This window comes from Dryas octopetala, chromosome 4 (assembly GCF_963921425.1).
Source record: "Dryas octopetala chromosome 4, drDryOcto1.1, whole genome shotgun sequence".
NCBI classification, from domain to species: Eukaryota; Viridiplantae; Streptophyta; class Magnoliopsida; order Rosales; family Rosaceae; genus Dryas; species Dryas octopetala.
In genome coordinates this window covers 11,725,491-11,746,286 of record NC_141369.1, presented here as the reverse complement: position 1 = coordinate 11,746,286, position 20,796 = coordinate 11,725,491, and the positions used below count along the sequence as shown (strand labels likewise).

The following is a 20,796-nucleotide window of genomic DNA, read 5'->3' as shown; positions in this document are numbered from 1 at the left end:
CCGATCACACATGGGTTTCATGTCTACACATGAGAACATGTGTTCGGATCAGCTCGGCTTCTCACCGCCATTCTAAAGAAGATCACGTTTGGATGAACCGCCATACTCAAGTGCATCTGACATGGCTCTCTGACAGATGAGACTTCCCAGCTCACAGTCATGACTATTAGGGCATCCTAGTTTATCTTCCATCCTTGCATTCAATGCAGCATTGAATGTAAAGAAGGTGGGTAGCTGTGCATGCCACTATTCATGACCGAACGCGTGGCCTCTTCTCAACCATTCACCCTCATGCAGGTAACTTACCCCTCACCATTTCCTTTGCCTATATAAGCTACCTTATGTGCACAAAAAAAAGGATCTAAGACACAACTTCACTCACGAAAAGCCTATAAAAATATCCCCTACTTGCTGAGAATAAACTCAGGAGATCTTACCTTGTTCTTCCTCATTCTCCCAAGTTCATCACATGTGCTTCCTTGTTCTTACATAAACACTTCCAAACACACATCACTGACTTCATCATCAGAGCGTATTTGGCTGGTACCACACCGGTCCATCTCCTTTGATCTTGTGTTCGTGCAGGAAGATCTCGGTTCAACCTCCACTTCATCATCCAGCAGGGCTTCAGATCAGCCAGATCATCCCTTATAAGTTGTTGCATCTCTCTTACGGAAATTTGCATCAACAGAAGGTATTCAATTATATTACAAATTGCATGAGCTAATGCCAAGTGGAAAATATAATTATTAAGAGAGAAAAAAAGGTACCGATAATTTATTCACCTTAAAAAAGAAAAGATTAGTGATGACTCAGCTTTGAAAGAGTGCTGCAAATAAAATTTGATTCCAAGCATCTGGAACACTGGGAAGACACCAGTGAGTGCAATCCACGCCACAATGGCCACCAAGGCCATATAATGAAGGGTGACCATCTTTTCTTAGTTGTGATAATGTCGTTATTTTAAGCAAATGGACTGCCTTTGACATTTTGCTCAATACCTTCTCTAAAATAACTTGTGCTGGATGTGAACCTCCAGGATAATGTGCCCCCAACACTGGTTTTGTTTGTCCCCAACAGGTGTTTGACTTTGCATCATCATCCCATTCTCTTGGACTAGTCAATGGGGCAAATAAAGCATACATAATAACAATGTTAGGGGAAATGTGTGCCTAATATGACTATTAATCGTATATTCATGTGCAAGATATGTGGGCAGTGTTATTTTGTTCAATCTAGTATTTAAAATACAATTTTTTCTTTTTTTGAGAAAATAATAACATTGCATTAAAATAGCCAAAAAAGGTATAAAGAATACAAGGTTATGGCAAGAAGCCCTATAATAATAGGGCCAAAAAGCTAAACGCTTACAACGGAATAAGAGGCGGATCTCGTAACGTCAGCATCGAGCATACACTACAGTCATCAAACGGAGCCAGCAAAGCACCGTAGAAATTAGTGAACTAGTCGCGTTTGGGTCCACAATCCAACCAACATCTCTAAATCGAGTCTGACAGTATCCCAAGGTGGCGGATCAGGCATTAGTAACCAGCAGGACCAAACTAAAGCGATTGGAAAAGCTCTCCTTTATTGAGATGAAAAAACTCTCACATGGAGAGATGAAAAAGCTCTCACAAAGAAGAAATGGAGTATCTCATAAGCGAAGAAGAAAAGGAGAAGGAAGAGGCAGAGGTAGGAGCGGTGGGCCTGTGAGGAACACATGAGCCACCACCCCCACCCCTGGAAATACTTGGCTGAGAGAGATAGGAGTGAGGAGAGAGAATAGAGCGTTTTGGGGTGACAACTAGGGTTTGGGGCAACTTAAAGTACAAATTTATATGAGTAATAATCAACATTGATAGTCTGGCAACAATAATATATCAAATGGTTTGACAAAAGCTAGAACATTTTGTGTGAGAGACATATGTTAACGGGTAGGGAGTATCAGGGACAGACCCATAAATTTAAAATGTGGTGGGCTGAACTTTAAGACTACTGAAATTTCAACAGCATATCGTTTGTTTTTATGACACTTTCCAAAATTCAAATAATTTGTTAAAACACTTCATTGATCTAAAATTCAATTTATTCAAAGAAAACTCAACAGTACGAGTGAATTTCATTAATAAACAACAAGAAATACACCTACTTAAAATTATCAATAATAGAATCATAATTTATAATATCAATAAGATTTTTCTCAATATGAATAGTCAATATAATTAGCAAGAAACTCATCACATATCTTGTTTTGAAGTTAATTTTTAATAAGTTTCATGGATGATGGAAGGAGTCAACAGGAGTGGGAGTCACGAGCAGAGCTGCAGAAGACCCAGTGTTTGGCTGTTGCCAGCTATGCGCAGTGCGCTTGTGTGTTCACTGTGTGTGTGCGTCTATGAGATCGGGGTGGGGTGGGGTGGGATGGGTTAAATAACTTAAATTGGTTAATGCCTTATTAGTTATTATGCTATTGAGTGGGGCAGCCGGGCAGATAGTGGGCTATTGCCTATTGGGCTTGGATAATTTCCTTTGACCTTTGAGTATTGGGTATTGGGTAGGGCACTTGGGCTGGGCTATTACTAGTAGTGTATTTTTTGGCCAAAAAATAGGGTGAGCTAGCCCTCACATTGGTCCGTGCCTGGGGAGTATTAATTTTGGAAGTTACATCTATCACACTTGGTGGAAAAATTATTCGTGACATTTCACTCAAATTATAATACGTGTATAGCTTTGAAGGGTATTATTTAAGGTTTAAGATTTTAGTATTTTCGATATTAATGATTATACATGTATTATAATGTAAGTAAATTAATGGTTCAACATATGGATCAAGATCTTATTTCTCAACTCACATTTCAACTTGATCTTTACTATGCCATGTTATTGACATAGTTCAATACTACTAGTTTTCTCCTAATTTCCAAAAAAAGGTTAGCTTTTTAATGGTCTATTTAAACGGGTTAGTTTGTGAAAAATTCCAAAAAGTAGAAGGGAAAAAAAAAAAAAATAGGTCCATAGGAGGCCCAATTACTTACTTCATATGATCTGGAGAAATACCCTGAAAGAAGACTTTAGTCTTAGCAGGATCCACAGTGGAGTCCACCCATCTAGCCCATGTCCTCAAAGCTATCTCATATGCTACCATGCGATCCATGTCTTTGTGTGTCTGCTTCCCATCCCCAACAAAATCCCACCTGCAATTTCATGCCACCAAAAACATATATGCATATATGTACTTGTATTGTAAATTTGTAATTAAAACTACACGTGTTTAATTAATTTCTAGCATGCAACTTCACAAAGCTAAAAGAAAAGATTAATCTAATAACATACGCACTACAAGAAAAACATATTTGGGCGACCACACTTTGGGCGACGAACATATATTCGTCGCCCAAAGCAATTTAGGGCGACGAACAAAAAAATTTGTCGCTCAATGTCATAAAGGTTTGGGCGACGAATAACACGTTCCTCGCCCAAAGTTACTTTGGGCGACGAACTCATCTCGTCGCCTAAACATACGCAACAAACAATTAATTGAGAAATACATTGGGCGAGGAATATACATGTTCGTCGCCCAAAGTGTCTTTGGGTGAGGAAAACATAAATTGGTCGCCCAAACTTACTTTGGGTGACAAAATATTTCGTCGCCCAAACTCACTTTGGGCGAGGAATATACATATTCCTCGCCCAAAGCCTCTTTGGGTGACGAAATTATGTTCGTCGGCCAAACATAGTTTGGGCGAGGAACCTGTTCGTCGCCCAAAGGGTCATCCTGTTTTGTAATAATGGTTTGGGCGAGGAACCTAACATTTCGTCGCCCAAAGTAACTTTGGGCGACGAATTGTGAGGTTCCTCGCCCAAGATCACTTTGGGCGACGAAATTTGTAGTTCCTCGCCCAAAGTAAGAATACTTTTTTGTTTATAATTTTATATATGTAATAGCATACGATACGATTGTATTTCCAAAGATCATAACCATTCATTTTTTAATTCCCCACTCAAGGATCATCCATGCAAAAAATTAGCTCAATCGGAGATGTAGAAGTTAGGTAACGGTGGTTGAACTTATGAACGATTGTAAATTTTCTAATACGAATCGAAGTATGAGATGAATTCCGATTTAGCCGATTTTTTGCAGGGATGATCTTCCAGTATAAACGAATAGAATGAACGGTTCCGATCGTTGAAATCACATTGTAGTCTTCACAAATTGTTGAATCGCCAAAATTTCAACCCAAAAGTTAATATAATTACTCTTCAAGTATATTTGTATGTAGAAGATCACTTTTGTATTGTGTTTTTAACGATCCAAACCGATCATTCCTTAGTGGCTCACTCAAAGATCATCCATACAAAAAATTAACTCAATTGGAGATGTAGAAGTTAGGTTTAGCATTTAGGATGTATGAACGATCTTGATTCTTATAATAATAATCGAACGGGTAGATGAACTCCGATTGAGCCGATTTTTTCCAGGGTTGATCTTTGAGTATGAACATATATGAAGAATGGCTCTGATTGTGATAATCACGTTGTGGTCTTCACAATTATTGAAGCTACAAGGTTTTAACGAAAGAGTTGATATAATTTTATTCTTCAAATGCAAAAACCACTGATTTATATGTAGAACCTTATATGTCGATTGTGTTTTTAACGATCTGAACCGTTCATTTATTAGTTTGTCACTCAAAGATCATTTCTCTAAAATATTAGGTCAATTGGAGATCTAGAAGTTTGGTATTGGAGCTCGAACGTATGAACGATCATGGTTCATAAAAAAATTCAACTTTGGGCGACGAAATGTAGCTTTAGGCGACGAACAGTGCGTCGCCCAAAGTCTGAAATTATGGCGGGATAAAACGGTGCCCTAAAGTCAACAATTTTGGGCGACGAACGTGTTAATTCGTCGCCTAAAGTCATTTTGGGCGACGAATTCATGTTCGTCGCCCAAAGTCTTTAAGTTTATACCCATTTCTGGGTTCACTTCAGTCACTCTCGCTCACTCACTCCCTCACCCTCGCAGCGTCGCACCCTCCTCCTTCCCTCAGCTCTCACTCCCTCCTCCTCCTCCTCCCTCCGCCTCCTCCTCCTCCTCCCTCCTTCCCCGAAACCCGAAACCCCCCCCCCCCCCCCGAGAACCCACCCCCCCTCCCCTGAAAACCCACCCTCCCCCGAAAACCCACCCCCACCGAAACCCATCCCCCCCCCCCCAGCCGAAACCAGCTCACCCAAAACCCCCCCTCCAAGCCGAAACCAGCTCGATCAACACCCCCCCGAAACAGGTATTTTTTTTTTTTTTGAATTTATGGTATTTTCTGGGTATTTTTTGTATTTTTTATGGTATTTTCTGTTTTTTTTTGTATTTTCTGTTTTTTTTATGGTATTTTCTGTTTTTTATGTTTTCTAATATTGTGAATTTTGTACTTGTTGTGGATTTTGCATAAATTGGTTGTGAAATTTCTGATTTTAGTGGTAATTAGTTAATGTTGTGGGTTTTTTTAATTTAGTGGTTTGGTTGTGAAATCTGAATTTAGATTGATGTTGGGCTCATATTTGACAATGATTTCTTTTTTTGGTGAAGGAAGGATAGTGTTGCATTTGTTGTGAAGGATAATTACATTTTTGGTGAGGTATGTGTTTAATCTATCTTTTAGTTAAGTTTTTGTATGATTTAGTATTTAATGTTTCATATATAATTGTATTAAATTTTTGAGTGAATTAGTTTGTATGTTAAAATTAATTACAAAATTGATTAATTAATTTGTATGTTTTTATATGCTAAAATTTAATAGTTTGTTTGTATGCTTATATGTATATTGTTAGATTAATTATAGTTTAGTTTGTATGTTACATTTAGTTTAGTTGTAATTGCAAAATTTCCGATGACGTAGTCCAGCACTCCTCGAGTACTGGGTGAGGTCATGTGGCACGAAGCGCTTGTGCGAAGTTATCAATCGATAACTTTGTACATTTAACTAGTCATGCGAAGTTATCAGTGGATAACTTTGTACACTAAATTTAAATTCACCTTAGACCCGTTCGAGAGTCTATTGGACGCGCGCATGGGCGCTGGGCGTGACTGCGCTCCAATATGATTCTTGAATTGTCCAAATTACCCATGGACAGTTTGGGAGTGCACAATTATGTGTTGTGGTTAGCGGTTCATGTGATGTGGTTTTGATCTGAGAAAATTTCGGCAACATCTCCGTATGTGTTCTTCGAGTGCATACTAGATATTTGTTTTAAATATCTACGTCGTGCACTTGGAGAACCATAGGGAGATGCTGCCGAAATTTTCCCAGATCGAAACTACGTCGTGTGAGCCAACAACCACGACACATATGTGCATTCTCGAATGGGATAGGGCCCTTACCGGAGGCATAAGGAGACGAAGAATGGTGACGCATCGTTTTCTAATTGTCGTGTAATATGGAAACAGGCATCATGGACCGACAGTGGATACGTAATACGAATCGTGTTAGTGATGAATATTTGTATGGGATCGAGTCATTTATCCAAGTTGCACAGGAACATGTCAATGCTCAGAATAATATAAGGTGTCCGTGCCGGAATTGTAACAACTCTTTATGGAAGACAGTGCGTGAAGTCAGAATTCATTTGGTGAAATATGGGATGACACACAACTATACGACATGGTATTATCATGGTGAACCGAGAGTTTATGGTTCGACTTCCTCGGAGACCCGAACAATTCTGCAGCCTACTGAATCTGTTGCTGATGATAATGACCAAGTGATGGGCATAATAAACGATGTTTATCCATATGCATCGCTAGATCACGAAGTCAGTCAGGATGATACAGAGAGCGATAATATGGATCAAGATGATGGGTTACCCGAAGTCCAAAAAGAAGAGTTTGATAAGTACGAGAGATTGTTGAAACAAGCTCAGCGGGAATTGTACTCTGGTTGTGAAGAGTTCTCAGTGCTAACTGCTATTGTGGAGTTAATGCATTGGAAAGTACTTAATCAACATTCGAATCGAAGTTATGATCAGTTGATGGGGATTTTGAAACGAATGCTTCCAAAGAACAATCATATACCTGAAACCCATTATCTTGCGAATAAGGTGTTGAAAGATCTCGGTTTGGGATATAAAAAGATTCATGCATGCAAGAATGATTGTGTATTGTTTTACAAAGAACACCAAGAGAAGGATAAATGCCCTGTGTGCAATGAACCGAGATATAAGAACAAGTCTGTAGAGAGAAAGAAACAGATTCCGCAAAAGGTGTTGCGTTATTTCCCACCTAAGCCAAGGTTGCAACGATTGTACATGTCGACACATACTGCAAGTGACATGAGGTGGCACAAAGATAAGCGGGTTGAGGATGATGTGATGAGACATCCTGCAGACGGAAGCGCATGGAAAGAATTTGACAAGATATATCCGGATTTTGCAGCAAATCCACAAAATGTCAGATTAGGACTTGCTACTGATGGATTTAATCCATTCAGAAATATGAGCACATCTCACAGCACTTGGCCAGTGGTCGTGGTTCCTTATAATTTGCCTCCCTGGAAATGCATGAAAAAAGAATTCACAATTATGACGCTATTAATTCCAGGACCGCAATCCCCTGGCAAGGAGATCGATGTATATTTGCGGCCGTTGATTGATGAGCTGAAAGAATTGTGGCAAAATGGTGTGCCGACATATGATAAGTCCACCGAAACAATGTTTTCCTTGCGTGCGGCAGTCATGTGGACAATAAATGATTTCCCAGCTTATGGGAATTTATCAGGCTGGAGCACCAAGGGTTATATGGCATGTCCTACTTGTAATAAAGATATAACTTCCGCTTGGCACAGTGGTAAAGTATGTTATATGGGCCACCGAAGATGGTTGCCGGGGGATCATAAATGGCGTCACAGTAAGGAGGCCTTTGACGGAAAAAAGGAGATGGGCGTGAAACCTAAAGAATTATCTGGTGATGACATCTTCAGGCAGTTGAATAACTTAGAATTTGGCCGGATTGGTAAACATCCCTCTAACAAAGAACGAAATATGCCAAGGTCACCTGCACATCTAAATTGGACAAACAAGTCGATATTCTTCGAGTTGGAGTATTGGTCCAAGTTGAAAATCAGGCACAATCTCGATGTAATGCATATTGAGAAGAATGTGTGCGAAAGTTTGGTGGGGACAATCTTGGGCATTGAGGGAAAATCAAAGGACACAATTAAGGCTCGACAAGATTTGCAAGAAATGGGCATCAGGAAACATTTGTGGTTAACGAAGAAGGGTGATAAAATGATAAAGAAACATCCATTTTATACCATGAAGCCTGGGGATAAGAAAGAATTCTTAAAGTTTCTTGGATCAGTCAAATTTCCAGATGGATACGCGGCCAATATCTCTCGAAATGTGAAAATCGACTCTGGAAAAATTTTGGGCTTGAAAAGTCATGATATGTTTTATTGCAACGCCTGCTTCCGGTGGGTATTCGAAAATTTTTGCCCGAAGATGTGGTTGAACCGATTGTTGGGTTGTCGAGGTTTTTTCAGCATATCTGCGCTAAGACGTTGCGCGTGTCGGACATGTCAAAATTGAAAGATGAGATTGTGTACATCCTATGCAAATTTGAACAAATATTTCCACCGGCCTTTTTTGATATAATGATTCATTTGATGATACATTTACCGCAAGAGGCAATTCTTGCTGGGCCGGTCAGTTATCGGTGGATATACCCAATAGAAAGGTAACAATTCCTAAACTATTTCATTACTATTCTCCAAGTTCAGCTCTATGTTACTCATAAAAGTTTTCTCACTATGTAATTACATTTGCAGAATGTTGGGTAATTACAAAAGGTACGTCCGAAACCGGGCACGCCCCGAAGGCTCCATAGCAGAGGCATATATTGCAAATGAATCCATCACGTACTGTGCAATGTATCTCAGCAGTGTTGAGACGTCATTCAATCGCCCCCAACGCAACGACGACGGTGGTGAAAAGAATGAGACACTTTCTGTCTTTTCTCAAATTACACGACCATTTGGCGAAGCCTCTAAATCAGCTGTTGAATTCTCGAAACACGATATAGAGGTGACTCATTGGTTCATACTCAACAATTGCGAAGAAGTTGACTATTTACACATTGAGCATGAGGAACTAATGAAGCGCGACTATCCAAGATGGGACATGGAACGTGTACAGAAAAAGCATCGGGAATTGTTTCCTAAATGGTTTAAGGAACATGTAAGTGATTACTGATAATAATGATCAGTTCGTTCATGTGTTTGTAAATTTTTTGTAATATATTAATTCCATTGTCTTTTAACAGATGGAAAAGCTGACTGATGATAATTCGCCGTTATACAAGGAGTTAATGAGTTTGGCGAGTGGTATTCAATGGGTTGAAACGTTTTCCGGATGTAATGTGAATGGAGTCAAGTTTTTAACTGTAGAACGAGATGCCATCTTGAGCACTCAAAATAGCGGGGTTTGTGTAGAGAACTTGGACACTGGCACGGTTGATTTCTACGGCAAGCTGACGAGTGTACATCAAGTCTTGTACTCGCATCGCTTTCAAGTTGTGTTATTTAAGTGTCATTGGTTTAATACAGACCCGAATAGGAACAACAGTATTAAACTCGATTACGACTTAATATCTGTGAATACAAACACTCGATGGTATGAGAATGATCCATTTATTCTTGCCACAATGGCAAAACCAGTATGTTATATGGATGACCCTAAGGCAGGTGTGGGTTGGAAAGTAGCTCAGATGATTCAGAATCGAAATATATGGGATATTCCGGAAAAAAAAAAATCAGGATGACGTGGCCTATCAAGAGGATTCATCTTCGACCATACCTAATCCATACAACAATGATGTTATCATACAACAAGTCGAGATACATGACGTTCCTCCAATTGAGATCGATGCCTTATCAATTGATCTTGGGCCACTTCCCCGAATTGATGTTAATGATTTCATCGATGATGATGATGATGATGATGATGAAGATGATGAAGATGAAGATGAAGATGAATATGAAGATGATGATGTTGATGGTATCGATGATGATGATGATGAAATGAGTATTTCTAGTGGTGATTCAGATTAGTAAGTGATAATGATGATTCAGATTAGTAAGTTATTACTTTAGTTTTCTTTTTTACTAACATAAATATTTATTGAATTGTGCAGATGAGTTTGATCTCGAACAGGGGTGGATCTCGGAGGTCCACTTCAGCATCTATGTCCGTCCCTGCAGCCCAGCCCGCCCCTGCAGTACAGCCCGACCTCATAGCCCAGGGCGGCGACTCGACCCCGGCGATATCCCCAGATCTCTCATCTAGTACTGGGTCTACAATTCAGTCGGCACGGAGGGCCCGACGGGGTCACCGTTATGGTGCATATGATAATGTTGCATCATCCACTCGTACTGCCTCATCATCAGAGAGTAAGAAAAATGTTTTCACATCACTTGTGTTTATGTTTAATTTTATTTAGATGTTATAAGATTACTGTAAAATTAATATGTTATATTTGCTTTTCTAGGTACCAAAACCACGAGGGGGATAAGTAGAGGGTTGAAGGCGTCGCGAATCACTCGCACGACGAACGAGAGAATTCGAATCGTTCTTGAGCAAGGTCACCTACGACCGAGCAAGGAGGTCCATAGTACTTTCGCTTCCTTTGTCGGATCGATTATCCGTGGTGAATGCCCCATGCTTTTCCCCAGTTGGGAAAAGGTTGATGACGCCATCAAGAGGAGCATTATGGGCTCCATTTCTGTGAGTATATTTCGATTAATATAAAATGATTAATTTGATCATTCCTAACAATTTGATAATTGCATTTTTTTCAGGTAAACTATGACATTCGGATGGAGGATCCGGATGTAGCTAGGTATATGGAGAAGTTATTGAGAAAAGTGTACACACAATGGAAGCACGAGCTGCACAGAGAATATAACATGTTTGGATCGGCAGATGAGGCATTGGCCAGCCCTCCTCCGGAGATGGCAGCTCGGCTTGATCAGTGGCAGTGGTTGTGCACTCATTTTCAGAGTCCGGAATTTTTGATATGTTATATCATTTTAGGACTTCAAAATTATTTTTTCTTATGTTATTCCTTTATTGTGTATACACTAATATGTGCATTTCCAATTTGCTTAATATTTAACAGAGGAAGTCGAATGCCAATCTTCAGAACCGGAAAGCGCCCGCAAGGATTGATCATCATGGTGGTTCCATGCCCTTCTCATACCGGGTGGAGTCGTATCGTCAGGTGCACTATTATTTAATTTAATATATATATATTCCTTAGTATTGTTTGAGTTTTTGTCAACATTACATTCTTTTTCAGGCTGGTTCGCAATTTCCGGAGGTCGACAACTACGGGGATGTTTATGCTCGACCCGGCAACGACAAGGGCAAGGCGAAGCACGTTAGTTTTTTATATTTTAGTTTTATTTCACAAATTTAAATTTTTGTATTTGATTTCTTAATTCCTAACTTGTGTATAATATTTTGAAGGCTGAGATGCTCGCCAAGAAGGCGAGTTATTTGGAGGAGGTGGCTAGCCAGTACCCTCCGGACACTCCGTTGGAGTCGATCTCAGTCCCCGATCCCGATGCCGGTCTTCGTATTATGACGGAGACACTGGGTGTTAGGCGTGGTAGGGAGATACGCGGAATGGGAGCGGGTCGGGTTCGTGATCTCAGCGCCGAGTCTTCATCTCAGCCATCTGCAGAATTAGTCAACCTGACCACTGAAGTGCAGTTGTTGAAGGGTCAGCTAGAAGAATCGAGAGCGGCATATGCGGAGCAGACGAGTAAGGTGCAGCAGATGCAGCAGATGTTTGGCCAGTTGGCCAGGATTGTACCTGGGTTTGTGCTGCCGCCCAACATTGACCAGTGCATGCCAGACTCCTCCACCGGTGTCGATGATGCTACTGACCTAGGGGGCCATTAGTTATTTGTATGTATGTATTAATTAAATTGTTTCTACTTTGTATGGATATTTTGGATATATAAATTTATTAATTTTGTTTTATATAGTTTTTGAATAAAGATTTTTTTTTTAAATATTAAATTCATATATATAATTTAAATAAAAAAAATTTTTTAAATAAAATACGTTTAGGCGACGGACAAATTTCGTCGCCCAAAGATGGTTTGGGCGACGAACACCCTTATTCGTCGCCCAAAGCACGTTCCAGCGAGGAAATTAGTTATTCCTCTCCCAAATCTTGTTTAGGCGATGGATAATTTCGTCGCCCAAACATGCTTTGGGCGACGAATAAGTGTGTTCGTCGCCCAAACCCTCTTTGGGCGACGAAATTTGTCCGTCGCCTAAACATGCTTTGGGCGACGAATTTTATGTGTTAGGAGACAAAAAAAATTCGTCGCCCCAGGTGTCTTTGGGCGACGAAATTTATGGGTTCGTCGCCCAAACTCTTGGGCGTCACATTTTGGGCGTCCAATTGCTCGACGAACCAATTTCGTCGCCCAAACGTTTGGGCGACGAAACTCTACTTTGGGCGACGAATTCCGTTCCTCTCCCAAACCCTTTTTTCTTGTAGTGACGGCTGCTTTCTTCCCGTGGGAAGCCACCAATACCATGTATTAAACAACAAGACATCGAAAGTTCTCCAAAAATTTCCACTCTTGATTGAGTTCAGCATTAGAACACGTGCCCCACTTCTCCCTTGCGCACGATATCTACCAGAAACGCATTGCGCGACAACATGATCAAAACATCATATGCCTACAATTTGTGCGATTAATTACACTTGATAACATTTATTTTGCATAATGAGATTACACTTCTTTATCTTGCAGAATGAAATTCCAGAAATCTCATACTCATCCCCATTTAAAGAGATTCAAGAAACTTATTAAGAAATGCAGCATTCATTCTCATTATAATGTTTGCAAATATTGGGAATCACAATGGTGTCATCAAAATGTTGGGAAATATAAGTATTTATTATTTATGTTTTAAAAATAACTTTTTTTGTTTGTTTTGCATATTAAAGACTTTCAGCACTTTTTAAAAATTTTAGAAAAATACCTTATGAAATGCTCGAGCCCCCTATGAGTAATGCTCGAACACTCCTTAAATACTACTCGACAGGTTCTAATACTGATCGAATTCATATCAGGTTCAAAGTTCTTGGACTATAAGGGAAATTAAAAAGCCGAAATACTTTTGTGTGTATATAGGAGCAAAAATGAGATTGGGTTAAGAAGTTGAGTAGTAATTAATAATACCTTGGTGATTTGCATGAATTGGGCTGCCATCTATACTTGAGGTACTGTTTGTCTGGTCGTCCATTCTTTTGGCAGTCAAACTCCTTCAAAATGAAGGGACAGTCTGTTGAATTGTAGAGAGGGTAGGACCTGTCATAAACCCATTGCCCATGGAAAAGGTCACACCCAGTACTAGTACTCTGTACGTGTTTCCTTATCACCCCATGACTAAGCACCCCTCCTACTTGGTACAAAAGACACAATATCAATGCTCCAGCAATTGTAGTGGAAGCACCCATGTGTCACAGAGAGACAGAGAGACAGATTCTCTTATAATTCTGAGTTAACAAATGCTATATATGTGAGTTAAATACGGAAACCTGCGCTTTCAATTCTAAGTTTTTGGCTATCACTATTTCTTAATTGATTTATCAAGGGCTTAAGAGATCAATAATTAACCAAATGGAATATCATCAATTTGGACCGCTAATAATGTAGATTCTTATTTTATCAGAAATATTAGAAAAAAATATATAAAATATTTTTGTGTCAAATTGTAAATTTGAATCATTAATTAAATTGATTCTTGTCTTAATGTATGGTTTAAATTTACAATATGACTATACGTGTATTATATTGCTAGACTGTCTGATAAAAAAATATTTCTCATTCCTGTAATTAAGAAATGTAATAGAACATTGAAACAGCTTAACATTAATAGGGAATTAATTATATGAGCCTTAATTTCTAATTACACCACCATTAGAGATTTATTAATTAGATTTTAGAGCATTAATGGCCCTTGCAAGTAGCAAAGATATTTGTGGTTTAGGCGTAGAGGACCATTTTGTTTGGATTGTTGTAACTTGTGAGTGGCTTTTCTCCACTCGAATGATAAGGTTGGAGGCTAGTTATACCTCCAAATCGTCACATTTTGTGTATTTCGATTAGATCGAACCTATACATCATACATGCAGCTGCCAAATGGATGTCTCTGTCAAGATGCCAACTTCCCAAATGATTGTATATAATTAATTGTCTAAATCCGCACTCTTCTGTTACTTTTTTTGGTTTACAAATATTTGGAAATATTTTTAATCTTTTATAGATCTTAAGGGAGCTAGCTCGATCGCTCTAAACTATTAATTCAAATTTTATTTTTTGTAATCGATCACTTTGAAATTTGTTGAAAATGACGATATAGTACGAAGAAAATGTTTAACTAATGATAGATTTCATAAAATATGCTTTCTAATTCCTATGACAAATTAGTTTATTAATGAAGATTAATTTAACGAATAGGTATAGTGTAGTGTGTCTAACTCTATAAAAAAATATCGATCTTTACTTTTCTATCGTAGGTCCAAGTGTACGTTTTATACTAGAGTTGGATGCACTACGTACGCCTAGCATAGAAAATTACTCTTATCAATGATGTTGGCGCCGTGGAAGGATATCAAATTAATTAAAGGTCTCTTAATTAAATTGGGCTGCATAAGAGTAATTGGATGATCCATATGATGGAGCTCCCAAGATCGAGCTACATTGTAAAACTAATGAAAATTAAGAATTGCAATTAATTACACTCTTTATTCCTTTTGTAAATTCATATAATTAATTTTTTGGAAGATAGAAATTTACTTAGTTTAGTTTTGTATGAGAGTTGCATAGAGGAGTTCATTCCAAGTATCAGGAACTCCAGCCAGGCACCAGTGGCTGCAGTCCATGTCCTGGTGACCGCCGTGACCGAAGACCGACGGATGTGCATCTTTTCTGAGCTGTGAAAGGGCTGTGACATTCAGCAAGTAAACTGCAGGGTTTGAAATAGAATGCAGCACTCTTTGTACAACCAGCTCCGCCGGGTGTGAACCTGCTGGATACTGAGGCCCAACCATTGGTTGGGTTTGGCCCTCACAGTTCTTTGCAGTTGCCTCCCCCCATTCACTTCCACTGAGAGGGAACATTATAGAATCGGTTCATATATTTGAGAAAATGTGTTACAGAAAAATCTAAAAGTATGAGCATATAATATTGTTTGAAAATAAGGTAATTCAATATTTGTTATGCCAGTTATATCAAAGTACATTGAATTGGACTGTATTTTACTACGTAAAATTTTAGAGCCTCTTTAATACGACTTAAGCAATCAATAATTTTTTAAATTTGTGCTTTGGTTTAATATAAGTTTATTTTTTCGCCGCTGGTATAATATAAGTTTAAACGAATATAATACAAGTAAATATGGTTCAGTCCAGTCCAGCCCAATGCCACTTATCAAACGAGTCTTAATTATGACATTGAAATGTTGAATTAGCCAGAAGTTGCCTGGACATAGTCATGCAAATCCAGTACTGTGGGGTACAAATTAATATAGGTAGCTAATTTGATTCACCAGGCCCTGTATGGAAATATGGGTGTTTAAGGGTAGTCCATAGCCACATAGTGAATATGCATTTACTGACCTCTAAGCCCACCATATCCAACCAAATGATTCTATATGGATACAAAGCCCATATAAGATAAATTATCTCACATATTATCTTGTTAAATTGTTAATGTACCAGTACCATACATTGGATCAGGGGAAGTTTTCACATATTGCAATGCAATACCCTCTCACACAAAGTGGGGTGCATGTGACCTACACATGTATGGGTTCCACACCTCACTTTCAGTAAGAAGGGATCACATTGTGACTACTCTGTCCAAGAAGTAATTTCTACATTCAGCTAAGAATTAAGAATTTAGTCAAAAACAAAAATTAATAACTCACTTGATCAATGATTTAAATTAATAATCTAAGAACATAATCTATCAAGATTTTAAGTTTGTCACATTCAACTATCAAGATTTTAAGTTTGTCACATTCTCATGATGAATGTTTATATAAAGGGGACTAGAAGTCTAGCTTACTTGTTATGATCTGGGGAAACCCCTTGAAAGATGACTCTTGTTTTTGTTGGGTCCAAATTGGTGTCAACCCATCTAGCCCATGTGTTGAGCCCTTTCTCATATGCAACCAAGCGATCCATGTCTTTGTAGGTTATGTTCCCGACTTGAATTAGTTCCCAACTGCAACACATTTACCTTCATTAAATACAATGCTTAATTAATATGATAATTCATAATATCCAATTAATGGGATATTGCTTTTGTTTTGTTTTTTGGGTCTGATCAATTTTCTTAATTAGCTAATACTGCACAATAAAGTCGAGATCTTACGGCTGCTTCCTTCCAGTGTGGAGCCACCAATGCCACGTGTTGAAGATCAAGAGGTCCATTTCCTTCCACAGCTTCCCACTTTCCATAGAGTCAAGTTTAAGTACTCTCCCAGCAGTTGTGGCTATTGTATCAACCAGAAATGCATTCCTATAGAACATGATCTTAACATTGTATGCCTGCCAATTATTAATTAATTGTGGAACAATTAATGAGCATATTAATTAAATTAAGTGTTAATTCAATGTGGACCTATTAAAATTATAAATTTTCGTCATTCACATGCATCAAGCTCGAATAATTAATCTTTGATTTAAAATAGCTGGTACACCTATAATTAAAACAAAATTGTCATCATTCACTTGCACTAAGCTTAACTAATCTTTGATTTTAAAAAAGAGCTGCAGGTAGACTTATTAAACACAATTGTCATCGTGCATTTTCGGTTGTTCAAAGAAACTCATCATTAGGTACAAATCTTGGAAAGACCCTATCAACATCAAGGAGTCATATATAAGCAACATTTTAGTTTTTAAGGTGAATATTTTTTGTTTCTAGTTTTAATGTAATTTCATGTCATCACACTCATTTTCTTTATCAACAATTTGTGCAAATGATCATAGTTTGTCTTGGTCAAACCCTATTATCCATATATATACATATATATATATATGTATATATGTGTGTGTGTGTGGGGCTAGGCGCTGCATCCAAAAATGCATTAAATTAAAGAAGGGAATAAAATTAAGAAGGTTAAATTAATTGAAGATAAATTAAATAATGACGATTCTCACTGGGAATGTGAATATGGATAGCCCTCCAATCATAGTCAGTGTATACTGGTCCTGTGGCTTGGCTTTGTGAAGCATGCAAGTGAGTGACTGCCATTGGTTCAAACCCAAAGAGTCCCCAACAAACATGATACTCTTCCCTCTAAATCTTTCCAAGAAATCTCCACCGTTGAACCTACATCCATCAAACTTGATTCAATCATATATATCATGAAGGACCACTTGAGAAAAACCTTTTTAATTGCTTGTTGTAATTGAACATATATCAAGATGCAGGCTGTAATTTTGAGGACAAAATGTATGAATGAAGGTAACCCATCGACAACCCTATCTCTATGTTAAAGAGTTCAGCTTGGATGTGAGAACCCAACAAAACTTAATTGGGGCCCCTAAATGTGTCTTCCTTCCTAATTTTTTTTTTAAATTAAATTACATTTAATTGCCAGCACAAAAGTTTGAATCTTAACCATTATACAAATAATGGTAGTCGATCATTTTTAAAAATGGAACATGACTTAGTTGGTATTGATATAATACAAAAAAAATATGGTATATCTAGCATTACTGAATCGTAATAATAACTATACAAGAAACGTACATCAATAAAGAGAAAATTAAACAATAAGAAATATTACGATTATAGAATGTTTAAACAAAAAATTATTTAATTTGATCTCATGATGTGATATGTCAAATGTCTCATTAGTAGGCATTGTAAACACTAGATCCTCCATGTCCATATTATATAAGCTCTAACTCAAATGGTATTGAGTGGTGAGGAACTAGACATATATATAATACATTTTACCAAAACAAATTGTGATGACCACTATTTTTGAAACTTGAAATATATAGAAGAGAGTAATTAAGTACCTTGTTAAGTTGCATTCATTGGGCTGCCATCGAAATTTGAGATAAGATGTGTCTGGACGACCATTCAGAAGGCAATCGAACTCTCTCTCTATGAAGTCGCAGTCTGACGATGAATGATAATAGAGAGGATATGATACATCATACACCCACCTCCCTTGGAAAACATCACATGATGGTGGTCCTTTACTACTTCCAAGTACTCTTCCTTCCTTGCTAGAATGCTGATAAGGATCATGACTATCTCCATGTACATGGTGCATAAGAGAGACCACCATAAGTACTATTTTGCTGATAATGCCAAAATTACCCATCAGATCAGAGAGAGAGACAGAAAGAGAGGTAGGAGGGTCTCACAATGTTTGTGACTGAGGAGGAGGGAATGCATGTGTGTATATGTATATGTAAGCAATGCAATGATGAGAGATGAAATACAACCCAAAACAACGTACTGAAAGAAAAATCAGTGGGTTTGTGATTTGGGTTCTACTTTTTATTTATGTATAAAATGACAGATGGGTAGATGGAAAGAGATGAAAAGATTAAGTACTAGGGCATAAAAACTTAAAAAGTAGGCGAGTATATTACTATATGCTGGTTGAACTGGGATAAAAACTCAAAATTAAGAAACAAGCTAGCTTTGTTTTCTTCTTCTTTGTGACTTGGATATAGAAAATGTCCTCTTTACCCCCATTACTTTACTTAATTTTACTAATAGATTTAAAAGTCAAGGATATGTGGTAATTACATTACCCCACTTCCAATCTATCCACTATCCCACATTTTCTCTAGAGTCTATTAATTATTAGGTACTGACACATTTTTTTATTACTCAAAACACACCAAAAGCCTTATAATTCTTTTGCGGGCCATCTTCTACAAATCTGAGCATTCATGGTCTCCGTTTGTATCAGACCCTTTCTCTTTCCCCCTCTCTTCTTCCTCTTTTCTTCTTCCCTCCCTCTCCCTTTATCTCTCTTCTCTCCTCTGTCCATCTCTCTACTATGTTGCAGCTTAATTGAACTAGTTCATATCTCGAAATCTTTATCAAAGAAACTGGGTAGTATTAGTGGTCCCTCTAATTAATTGAACTAGTTCATATCTCTACACTTTCAGTTTTTTTTTTTTTTGTCAACCTCTACAATTTTAGCTAAAAGGTCTAAATCCTAAACCAAAAAGCATTTATGTGTGTTTTTTTTTTTCTTTTGTTTCTTTTCTAACATTCTTCTGAGCCACTTAACATAATTGGATTTAGCGTTTCAAATCGAAAATACTCATATCAAGTATTCTACACTATTGAAACTGCAGTTTTAAAAACTGTATAGTTGCAGTTTCAGAAACTGAGCTAAAGAAACAAAAATCAAGAATCCATATCAAGTGTTCTACACCACTGAAACTGCAGTTTTAGAAACTGCAAGTTGCAGTTTCAGAAACTGAGCTAAACAAAAAAAATCAAAAACCTGCTACTGATAAGGAAGGCATGGGGGTGAAGTTGGCTTCCCTGATAACTCTCTGGGCATTGTTATAGTGAGGAACTTGGCATGTTCTTTGGCTTTGGAGGGTGGGAGAGAGTGGAGTGAAGCCAACTAACCTAGATATTACAATAAAGTGACCTAATTGTTAAATATTATAAATAGGTGTATTACATGTTACAAATAATAGGTAAAGTGTAGCCCAAATTAATTAATTCTTTTCTCTATGTATAATAATCAACCTCCATTACATTTATGATGAATGTTGTAACCCCATCTGAATAGAATATATCCTCAGTTTTTAATTAAGGGGTTGGTGGTATTATATTGTTTTGTGCCAAACAAAGAGTTTAACCAAAAGCACAAGAAATCGATTAGAAAAGGAATTGCTTACTGGAACACTAAAAGCCATGACCCCCTTATTCATTTGAGTTGGTATATAAAGAATAGAAAATTATGATTAAATACCAAATGTCAATAGTTTTTTAATAAAGCAGCAAGACACTAATTTTTTTTAGTTTAAGTATTAACCTAGAGTAAAACATTTTAGATTAGGTCACAAATCAGTTTGTTATACAGTTGTGACTATTGAACAGTTACAGTTGTAATTGTCGAACAATCACAGTTGTGACTATTTAAAATTTATAAAAAATTCAAATTTTTAAGGGTTTCATACTTTTGATTTAGGTTTGGGGGATGAAATCCTATAACCCAAAAACTAAATATTAAAGTTTAAGTCTTACAAATATTGAAAAAAACAACAAATCAATAAAAAAGTTATGACTGTTAGACAGTAGTTCGATATAACCATACTTTTTAAAGTTGGTACCTAAACTGAAATTTAGTACCTAAAGTGAAATGACATAAATGTTTTAGTAGTTGAAATGAAAACACATTATAATTTGGTACCTAAAGTCAATGGACCTTATAAAGAATCATCCTATTTATAATTATATTAGGAATTATTTGGAAGGTCCTTTGCTTAGATATAAGTACTTTCTACTTAAATTTGAGAGCGACCGTCTGGGTTAAGTCTTTGTCCTTTTTTTAACTTTCTCTTCTCTTAGTACACTTTTTGATTAATTGGGATTCAACTATATATCCACTCTATTGACAAAAGAACCAATGTTAAATAGCATCAATACTAAAGAACCAATGTTAATTTCTCAGAGCAATGTCTTTCGTGAAGGAATTTACCAAGTTTTCATAGTA

At 37.4% G+C, this 20,796-nt stretch overlaps 2 protein-coding genes and 1 pseudogene across 4 annotated transcripts; 1 reads left to right on the top strand and 2 right to left on the bottom strand.

Moving 5' to 3' along the window:
- Positions 1-722: 722 nt before the first annotated feature.
- Positions 723-13,547, bottom strand: LOC147286839 (protein trichome birefringence-like 43). Of its 3 annotated transcripts, none has more exons than XM_086242751.1 (4): positions 13,254-13,547; positions 12,567-12,701; positions 3,036-3,194; positions 723-1,116 (listed from the first exon to the last, which is right to left on the bottom strand). In XM_086242751.1, exons 1-4 carry the CDS (start codon positions 13,529-13,531, stop codon positions 813-815), a joined length of 876 nt encoding a protein of 291 aa, XP_086098877.1. In that variant the 5' UTR covers positions 13,532-13,547; the 3' UTR covers positions 723-812. The 3 variants fall into 3 exon arrangements, with proteins under 3 accessions (XP_086098877.1, XP_086098878.1, XP_086098880.1); XM_086242752.1 differs by having other exon boundaries at positions 12,600-12,701; XM_086242754.1 differs by lacking the exon at positions 12,567-12,701.
- Positions 6,355-10,558, top strand: LOC147286840 (uncharacterized; annotated as a pseudogene).
- Positions 13,548-14,743: 1,196 nt separating the features above from the next.
- LOC147286838 (protein trichome birefringence-like 43) lies at positions 14,744-18,534 on the bottom strand. The gene is made up of 5 exons (XM_086239322.1): positions 18,116-18,534; positions 17,246-17,417; positions 16,455-16,630; positions 16,146-16,304; positions 14,744-15,182 (listed from the first exon to the last, which is right to left on the bottom strand). The coding sequence occupies exons 1-5, from the start codon at positions 18,424-18,426 to the stop codon at positions 14,879-14,881; spliced, it is 1,122 nt and encodes a 373-aa protein (XP_086095448.1). The 5' UTR covers positions 18,427-18,534; the 3' UTR covers positions 14,744-14,878.
- Between the last annotated feature and the right edge of the window lie 2,262 nt (positions 18,535-20,796).

Excerpts from the sequence above, each read along its gene's own strand:
- LOC147286838 (XM_086239322.1), bottom strand. The coding sequence starts at position 18,426 with ATGGGTAATTTTGGCATTATCAGCAAAATAGTACTTATGGTGGTCTCT. Across the intron at positions 16,305-16,454 it reads CACACTGGAAGGAAGCAGCC|TTGGGAACTAATTCAAGTCG; the intron begins GTAAGATCTCGA and ends AATGTGTTGCAG. Across the intron at positions 15,183-16,145 it reads GTTTCCCCAGATCATAACAA|TGGAAGTGAATGGGGGGAGG; the intron begins GTAAGCTAGACT and ends GTTCCCTCTCAG.
- LOC147286839 (XM_086242751.1), bottom strand. The coding sequence starts at position 13,531 with ATGGGTGCTTCCACTACAATTGCTGGAGCATTGATATTGTGTCTTTTG. Across the intron at positions 3,195-12,566 it reads CCCACGGGAAGAAAGCAGCC|GTGGGATTTTGTTGGGGATG; the intron begins GTCACTACAAGA and ends ATGAAATTGCAG. Across the intron at positions 1,117-3,035 it reads ATTTCTCCAGATCATATGAA|TCCAAGAGAATGGGATGATG; the intron begins GTAAGTAATTGG and ends CCCATTGACTAG.